This window comes from Numida meleagris, chromosome 4 (assembly GCF_002078875.1).
Source record: "Numida meleagris isolate 19003 breed g44 Domestic line chromosome 4, NumMel1.0, whole genome shotgun sequence".
NCBI lineage: Eukaryota > Metazoa > Chordata > Aves > Galliformes > Numididae > Numida > Numida meleagris.
The window spans coordinates 3,875,744-3,885,254 of record NC_034412.1 but is presented as its reverse complement, the minus strand read 5'-3'; the positions used below and the strand labels follow the sequence as shown (position 1 = coordinate 3,885,254).

Genomic DNA, 9,511 nt, shown 5'->3' with positions numbered 1-9,511 from the left:
CACACGGGCACACGGCCGGGCCCGATCCCGTCGCCCTCGGGGCCCCGCTGGGGGCCGTGACCCGGGCAGCGGCCGCCGGAGCCGCGCAGCCCCGCAGCGGGCAGAGCGCCTTCCGCGGAGCTCCGAGCGAACGCGGGCTGCCACAGCGGGAGCCCCGCTAGGGACCGTCCGTGGCTTCTCGTGCGCTCCGTGTCACGCGTTGCCGGGATCGCCGTCCGTTCAGCTCGCAGGAACGCTGTTTCCCGTTGGGGAAACGGCCCCCGTCTCCCTCTGCGTTTCGGTTTGCGGGAGTTCCGCTGCTAAAGCGGTGCGGGACGCGCCGGGGGGAGCAGCTCCGTGCGGGACGCGGGACAGGCCCCGGCGAGCCTGCGGCCGAGCCTGGCAGCGCTCCCACGGCCGGGCCGGCGGGCTGGCCCAGCATCGGAGTGGGACATCCTCTTGAGCTTGTCCACGAGCAATCTCTTTATATTTGTTTATTGTCTGCGTAATTGGAACCATTTATTGCCGCGTATTGAACGCTGCCACGTTTCGCACGAGCGCTGGCGTTGTTTTTCGTGTATTCTCTTCGGTCCGGCGTGGGGAGCTCTGTTATTCGGTCCAATTAAGGGGGGTGATTGAGGTGCTGTTGGGGAGGCACAATATTAAAGTGAGGTAAATAACGCCGCCTCCCTCGCAAAGTTTGGGTCGGGGTCACGGCTCCGCAAGGACTCGGGGAACTGCGGGCAGCGCCGATTCTGAAGCAAAGCAGAAAGCTCAAATGAAGCCACCGCCACTTCTGGTCATAATCGCTGTTACGTTCCCCCGGCAGATCGCGTTTAATTAAAAGCTTGATTTTAAACAGAAATAAATGCCAAGAAATTCAAATGCCTCTTCAGTCAGCGGCGTTTCTTAGCGATAATTAGACAGCGTCTCGATTGCGTGCAGACATTTGTCAAGGCATTTCTCAGTGCATTTGCTGTCCTTCTCTAACTATACGTGCATTTTGACCGTTCCTAACAAAATCTCGCCGGAGGAGCGTGCTCCTGTATCGTGTCCCTCCATTATTTCCCACGTGCTTATCTGCAGCCCTGTGATTTTCCCTTGATGGGTGCTCCCGGACACAGGGCACAAAGGTTGACTCTTTCGTATTCTTCCTTTTAGATCTTGGATGAGTTTTGCAATGTGAAGTTCTGCGTAGATGCCAGCCAACCAGATGTAGGAAACTGGCTCAAATACATCAAGTTTGCTGGATGCTACAATCAGCACAACCTTGTTGCATGTCAGATAAGTGACCAGGTACGTGGCGTTCACTTTCTGGACTTACATTTTAAGGAACTTTAAGGTGTCACAGGAAAAAAAAAAAAAAAAGCAGCAATTCACAACAGATCTTGGCCTGTTTGCTGTTATGGCAGAAGACAAGGCACAGATGTGAAATGCAGAACAGTTTTGATTTTGAGCTGCAGATTATATGAATTTTCGTATTTTTTTTACACTTTTCAACATCTTTCTTTTTTTTTTTTTTTTTTTTTCTGATCTCGTACCTGATAAAAACGGGGACTGCTTTCTTAGGAATGCAGAGCCGATATTTGCTGATTTGGGCTTAGAAGCGTTTTCTGGTTCCCGTTCCACTCCAGCTCCATTGCTCTATGAAACTGTTGCACTGAGCAGAAACTTCAGTGTGCAATTAATGGCAAGAGTGGAGGTGAAGATGCAGAGCTGCTAATCCCACCCGTGCGGCTGCACGCGTGGGGCTCTGCCTCTCAATGCCCACGTGCACAAATATTACTCTGCCTTCCCCGAACACTTTGCTAGAGCGAATCCTGCTTCTGTGCTGAACCAGGATCTCGGGTGGTTTGCTGTTTCTTTTTGTTCGGCGCGCTTAAATCCACTCTTTGTTAGGCTGAAGTGTTACTTCTCCTGTGTGTTGGAGAGACTGGGGCAGGGAGGGAGGACGCGGCGAAGCATTTTGTTTTCAATTATGCTGATGAGTTATTAGGTGTTCCCTAAACGAGGCTTTGCTTTGGTCTGCGGATAATGCGCGCCGCTATGAAATATTTTCGTGGGTGAAGTCAGGTTAAGGAAGCTGTGCTGTAGGAAAGTGAAATACATAAAACAGCAAAGCGCTGACTGACGGGGTATCCTCGTTGCGCGTTCAAACGTGGATACCTGCGACACGGCGTTCGATGCCTTTCATCGGCGTTGCGTTTTTCACCGCTTAATTAACCGCATCAGGTGAACGTTAAAGATTACCTCGAGCTGCCTTAATTGCCCTGACAGTATTGAAAGAAGAATCACAACCAGGCACGAAGCTTCCCTTCGAAATCCCTCTTCCCAATCAAATGCCTTACGTGAAGGAAATGGATGTGAGGCAGCCTGCTCCTTCCAGCCCACAGCGCGGTGCGCTCAGCCCCTACCAGCTCGCTGATGGAAGCCGCTCTCCATTAACTTCTGCACAAACTGTGACAGAGGATTTTTTTAATTTTCGACTCTGAACATTCAGCCCGGAGCACGTGTTAGCACGGAACGACCCGGCCGGCCGAGATATCATTTATTTTTTATATAGCAGCTGGTTTAGCTAAAGAAACCATAAAGATGATTAGTAAATGAGAAATCCGTTTTGCACGTTGCAATACGTTTTACGCTGAAAACCGATAAATTCTCCCAACGCGGAGCATTTATGGAGCAGTGATAGGAAGAGGAAACTACACAGGCTAATTGAAACAGCGAATGCAGACGTTTCATGTTTAATAAGAGCTGGCGTGCATAGGTGAGGGCAGGGAGGGAATCACGTGAATTGGTCAGAGCGACTTACGGCGTTTGCGTCGGTGGCGGTGCTCTGCGATGGGAAATATGCGCTGGGCTGGAACAGCAGCATCTGCCCGGAGCCGCAGCCACGCACCGGCCCTGGGACGCTTTTGGAATGAGAGTTATGGCGCTTGTAACTTTCTCTTTTTTTAGTGTTTACATTGCTGAGATTTGGTAATGGTGGCTGTACCGCTGCCAATGATTTCTTTCATTCACTGGAGGCTTGTTATTTATTTCGCACGGTATCGTGCCGTTCATAATTCTGCGTTTTTATGGCTCGTTGTTGCTGAGGTTTGGAAATTAAAAATGGGTCGTCTTTCCAGTCGCTCGCCGTGAGCTGCACGCTGTCAGCAAGAGGTTGTTGCCCATTTGGCCCTCTGGAAACGCGGCAAATTCACCCACAATACTGTACACATACTGCAGCGTTTTATGACCAGAACCTAAAAAGTTAATGCTAAAAATGTGCTCTCGAATCTCAAACCAAAAAAAGCCTTTCTAACAGCTCCTCCTTCTGCTTTCCTCTGGCACGAGCTCACGAGAGGTAATATAAAATATAATGGGGAGGCAAACTGGGAAATGGACGTTACATGGCCAGACGCGGCCACATAGAAGGAGTGACAAATGCAAGTCAGTGCGTTGCGCTGTGTCAGTCTGCTCCTGTAGCTCCTAAAAAGGAAGGAGAACAGCAAGGTAAAGCAGAGGGCGAGCGCGGTGCCTGCAGCTTGAGCTGGAGCATCGCAGAAGCGATGCAGCCTGAGAAGTGCAGGGTGTGGGCCAAGCCGGGGTGCAGCCCGTGTCCCCTTGTCCCCACGTCCCTGGGGCAGCACCTCGGCACCCCGCGCAGCACCAGGAGCATCCCCTCCGCAGGAGCCCTCCTGCGCTCCCGAGGCACAGACACTTGATCAGCAGTAATTGTTCTCCTCTAATTGCTTCAACTCATCTGTAAAATTCACAAGCAAACATTGTGCCGTACCTGAAAAGGTACGAGATCCTGCCAGCACTCAGCCTCGCGCTGGCCGCAAGTTTATGCTACTAAATTCAAGCCTGAGTGACAGGCAGGTATGATTCCCAGACTGCTCGAGGCAGGATTTCGGTGCAGCTCAGCCCGATGTGTAATCTAGTCGCTCTGCTAAGCTGCACCTCCTGCATTTCACAAAAAGAGTGAAAGAAAAACATTTTTTTGTTGTTTTCTCCAGCAGACTTTTTTCAGAGGCATACCACCCCGCCCCCCGATTCGTGTTGGAGGTTAAGTTTCATCACTTGGGATCAGCTTTACAAAAGGCCTGGGCTCTTTCATAGGGCTGTAGAAATGGGCTTTGCTGAGATGAACAGCTCGATAATGGTGGGATGCAGTCAAAACATGCACGCGGGATGCAACTCGTATTTCATTTGATTGGAGGTGGAGTAGGGTTTAAAAGCTGCATTTTTTTTAGAATTTTTTTTATTTCAAACAAAGTCGATCTAGGATTTCTCTTTGCTGTCTTCCTATTATCTGCTGCCATACCCCATCTAACCTGATGGCATGTAATTCAAGATGTAGATGAATAATAAAATTCCACAAACAGCACACTCATTTTTTCCTTTTCCCCAAAGAGACTGCAGTGTGTGCAGAGCTGCAAAGTCTTGTCACTATTATTTGGTTGGAATGTGTTTTTCCAGCTCAAAGTCAGGAGTCAGTAGCAGTTTCTCCTAACTTGGACGAGTCCCCTCTGTTATCTCTCATTAAATATCTATTAGTTCAACTTTTTAATGACTTCAGAACGATTAGCCGTGGTAGACTTTCTGGCAGTGCTGTCATCCCAGCAGAAGCATTATTTTTAAATATATATGTTAATGAAAGTGTGGTTGAAAATACATTAAGTATAGCAACGGTGCGTCAGGGACTGTGACAAGTTCCAAGCACATTTTTAAGCCGGGATCACGGTCACCTTTAAGCTGCAATTTTTTTTTTTATTATTTCTTCCTTTCTTTCTTTTCTTTAGATTTTTAAATTTTTTTGTTTGTTTGTTCATTTAGGGAAGTGTTCATTGCACTTTGAGTTAGACCTCCTGGAGTTGTTTCTGTCTTGCTTATTGCTTGCAGACCTGTGACAGTGATGTGGCCACATACCGTTGTAAAAGTGAGTTGAGCTTCCAGGTCTCCTGGAAGATTCCCATTGTTTTACCTAGGGAAAGCTGCACGTGGCTCACGATGAGCTTGCTGAGGTTTTGGTTTGCTGCATGAGCTGAAATAGGAGGGTTTTGGTGGTCTGTTTTTGTGTGTGCTCTTCTCCCACATACTCAAGTATATGCCACTGCAGTGGGAGAAATAACAGTAGAATAACTGTGTGCACGGTGTCAGTGATACAATTGGAGGCGAGTGAACCTGCTGCTGTAGGTTCCACCAGATCTGATCGCATCTTACAAGGTTTACAAACTTTTGCAATCTGCAGGCACAGCCTCATGTTTCAGGTTTTACTGCCTGTGCCCCCCCCAGCACGGCGTGCTGCTCACAGGCAGAGAAACACCGAGACTCCTCCAGCAGCCCCAGACACACAGCCACCTGCAAAAGTTGTGTATTTAAGGAATAGTTTTGAGGCTTTGTTGTCAGAGAGTGAAATTAAGGTTTTGGCTGTTATGGGTCAGGAGGGCATGTGTGCACTGAGCTCATGCGGGGCCCTATTCTGTCATTATTCCTCCTACGAGTTATTAGTTTATTAAGCAAATAAAGCTTAATCCAGCTCCCACTGAAAACCTGTTTCCAGTGGAGCGAGGTCGTGCTAGCATGGGGCTGGTGGAACCAGGAGCTCATCAGCTGCGGTTTTCCATTTGTGGCAATTAGAGGTGATGCTGTGCTGAGCCTCCTGCCCAGCGCCTGTGTTGTTGCAGCCTAGCGCTGCCAGCGTTGCTGCTTGAGCTTCGTCCTGTCCTGACGTGACCTGCGAGGAACCGCTCAGCACCAAACCGGCAGCTAATTGTCGCCTCTCTGCAAGGCGATAAGCTCTTCGTTGACGATTAATAAAAGCAGAAGGGCACGCTGTCTGCACGCAGGAACGCCGTTTGGTGACGAGAGCTGTCAAGTCCCACTCGCACAGCGGGGTTTGCTCGTTTGTAGATGTTTGCACAGACAGTGGGGCGGCCACTCAGTGAGCGCGTTCAGTGGTTCAGGAGTGGCAGCAGGATGTTGGAGGGCTGTGCTCTGCCTGCAGATCCACGTGGGCCCGGGTGCAGGTGGCCATCAGTGGGGCAAGTGGGACCGTGCCGGCATCCTCAGGAGCTCGTCTGGATGTGGCAGTCCTTAACCTGGACTCTGGGCTGACATACACCAGAAACCAGCCATGGAGGAAGGCGTGAGCATCACTTGGAAGGGATGCAGAGCAGAGAGTGTCCTGTGCAGGGACTGCCCAGAGTCAGGCAGAAGTGGGCACTCCAGGTGCCATTTCAGGAGAACATCCTGAAACAGGGCTCAGTTTTCCCAATACAGCCCTCCAGCCTCAACAGTTCTTCACCGCAGACCGAGAGTTGACTTTTCGCCATTTGGACCTTTCTCCTCAGCTTTCCTCCGTCGCTTTCAGAGCCAGTTCTCCGCTCATCCTCCCACTTCCCCGTGACACACACGCACGAAATGCCGCTTTTTCCCCTCACGGTGTCTGTGGCCGTGGGGAAGGCCGGGCCCTGCCGGCGCGGCCTGTGCCCCGCGGGGCGCTTCAAAGCGCGCGGCCCTAGGCCCCGCTCACGGGGAGCGCATTTTCGCTATTATTTCAATTATTACAACTTCCTGCAGAGGTGGAAGGTCGTTCATAATTCACGCCTCTGTCATCTTTACACATGCCAAACGCAGTCTATTAAGCATAAATAAAATTTCAAGTGCCTGACCAGGAAAAGTAAACTGGGATTCATAACAATGAGGCCTTATTCATCCATTTAAAAGTAAATTGCGTGTGTTCCTTTCTTCCCCTCCCCTTCCCCCTCATGGGCGGCAGTTTGGGAGCTTTTCCTCCTGCTCGGTAGCACACACGGAGGGCGGACACACAAGGCCTTCCCGCTGCCTCCTCAGACCCCTGAACTCGGAAAGTGCTTCCAGACCTGGATCCGATGCTGCTCTTCCTATATAAACTGCAGTCACACACTGCTGATCCCAGGGCATGTGAAAAGCGCGTCTGGGCTTGGCCCTTTTTTTTTCTTTTGGTAACATTTCTCCCCTGCATTTCGCAGGGCAGGCCGGTGCCTTCTCAGATAGGGTAATTCCTATGAAGTTTTAGGTGGGAAGGGTGGGAAAGAAGCCTTAAGCAATAAGGACATCTGTTGAAATCAGGTTGCATTTACCTGCACGATCATTTTGTTCTGATGTTCAGTATGTTTCCTTTCAGTGGAAAGGAATTGGGTATGTAAACTCTCAGTGCAGGTGGGTTTTTTTGTACACACAGAGCTTTACTATTTTTAGTAATTCTTGCAGTTGGTTTTTTAATAATAAAAACGTCAAAATGCCAGAGTCAGAAATCTGAGGCTCGGGCCTTGTTTTGCTGGGCCGTAGTTCTGAGATGCCAAATAAAACGCATCACTCATCCTCATCAAAGGAGTTTTTCTGGGTGCCCCTCCATCTCTCTCCCCACGGAGGCTGGCCAGGCAGTTTCTGATCGGTTGCTTCATCATCTCTGATATTTCGGTATTTTTGAATACCAACACAGCCAGGCTGGACAGTTGGCTACAGAATTTGTACCCTGTTCAGAGAACGGGTACAGGGAAGATGCTGTGTCAGACCAGGACTTTCCAGGGGGATGAGATGCAGCGCAGCACCGTGCTGCACTGAGAAGACCCTCCTTGTGTGCCTGTTGGTCCATGTGTCCTTACTGTGCAACCGGAGGTGAAAAGATCGATCAGAGTGTCCTGGATGGGACAGCATGAGCACTGGAGGAAAACCACTGAGGAAAGTCACTCTGGTTTCTGTTCATGACTTTGTGTGGATGCACTGCTGACCTCAGAAGAACAAGTGTTGCTCTAAGCAGATGTTCACTGCAGCATTGACATCAGCGAGGAGCTGCAGGACCGTGAGTCCTCCTGCACCACCTGTGTCCTCCTCTGCAAAGAACATTAACTAAGCACCGTTGGCATTATTTTTGCTCGAAACTTGGTGGCAGGGTTCCAAATGGTCTGATTTGGTTTTGTGTCCATGTAAATTAGTGAAAAACAAGATTAATGCAAGAGAAGTGCAATGCCCCAAGTCTGCAAATGCAGCAGAAGCAGAGAATGAGCCATGCAGCTTGTGTACAATTATCTGACTGACAAGGGAAAAAAAGAGCCCATGCAGACCCCTCTGACACCTGGGGCAGGACAATGTGGAAGAAGAGGGACATCCTTAGGAGGGGAAGCTGCATGTGAATGCCTGCTTCTGTCTTTTTGGAGTGATATTCACTGTAAGCAGGAGGCTGCAGTGCGAGTTTGTTGTGCCTGACATGGGACATCGGGTGGTGGCACTTCAGGCAGTGGTGGGACATGGGATGTGGGACATCAGGCAGCGGGACACACTGACTCTAGCAATCTCTAGGCTAGCATCTGCGAGAGCAGCTTTTAGGACAGGGCAAAGAAAAGAAAACAAATGAGAGGGAATGTGTCTTCTTTAGTCAGTTCTAGGTAGTTAGCACTTATCTACGAGCAGGGGCTGCCTTGTACAGCAATAACCATTAGGCTGTACAGCCACCTCCTGGAGGCCCTGGGTAGCTGCTCTGTGCTGCATTGAGCTGGGTGATGTGCTGTGCATGGGGAATATGCTGTGCAAGGGGAATATGCTGTGCAATATGGTATGCAAGGGAGATACACTGCGCGAGGGGAATAATATGCTGTGCAAGAGGGATACCTGCATCTAGCCTGTGGCAAAACAGCTGTTGTTGACTTCTTGCCTTTCTCTCACAGCACTAGAATGAGTCTTGGGAGTTAATACTTTGAGAGTAAAACCTTTAAAAACACACTAGACAGAGAGAATGCAAACACATCTTTTGTTAGGGTAGGAAACTTAACTTTCATGTGTTTTTGTTTAACAAGGATTGAGGAAGTTACTAATATTTATTTGAACTGCTTCGTGGAGATTTTTAGTGTTCCTCACGTTTTCTCCTGAGATAAAAAGCAGCCAGATGGATTTTGGGAGCTTCCTTTTGGCAGAACCTGGCAGAGAAACGTGAGCTTGCCCTGGATGCATGGTACTAAGGGTGCACGACCCCTACCCCTCTGCTGGGCTCCTTCCCAGTGACAGGCATGGGGCCCAACATCACCTGGGTAGGGGACCAGCTGGCACCTGTGGCTGAGGCTAATGAGAAGCATCTGTGCATGTCTTCATCCTGGATGAGTTGTTCCTTTGGTTCCCATTTGAAGCTAAAGAATAAAGAAGCACACTGCATTGTACAAGCCTCTTCCCATATGGCTCTCTGGGCTACCTAAGTAATGGAAGCAGGTAGGGTTGGATGCCCGCATGTTGATCAGCAGAATTTCCACAGGTGTGATTTGGTAACTTTCTTCAGAGCAATCAAGAGGAGAAGTGTTCTCTATGTCGGTGCTTCAGGGACATGTTTTATGGGCACCTTGGTAGGTAGGTTTGGTGCAATTAAGCATGTGAATTGCTGTCATCATGCAGCTTGCTTTGCAGCAGAGGCTGTTGAAAGCAACTTCCCCTTTATTTTCACAGATAAGAAGCAGCTCTTGGGCATAAAGAGCCCATCTGCACAGCCCAGGCTGCCCATCCCCAGCGCTCTGCAGCA

At 49.6% G+C, this 9,511-nt stretch overlaps 1 protein-coding gene and 1 long non-coding RNA gene across 5 annotated transcripts in view; one reads left to right on the top strand and one right to left on the bottom strand.

Moving 5' to 3' along the window:
* MECOM (MDS1 and EVI1 complex locus) overlaps window positions 1-9,511 on the top strand; it is a 302,145-nt gene that overhangs the window by 258,833 nt on the left and 33,801 nt on the right. For all 4 annotated transcript variants that reach the window (XM_021396339.1, XM_021396338.1, XM_021396336.1 and 1 more), the window contains one exon: window positions 1,141-1,275. In XM_021396339.1, the coding sequence (XP_021252014.1) occupies window positions 1,141-1,275 (135 nt within the window). The remainder of the gene's footprint in view (window positions 1-1,140; window positions 1,276-9,511) is intronic.
* LOC110398569 lies at window positions 1,473-9,338 on the bottom strand. The gene is made up of 2 exons (XR_002438466.1): window positions 2,792-9,338; window positions 1,473-2,554 (listed from the first exon to the last, which is right to left on the bottom strand). It is a non-coding gene; the product is annotated as an uncharacterized LOC110398569 (long non-coding RNA).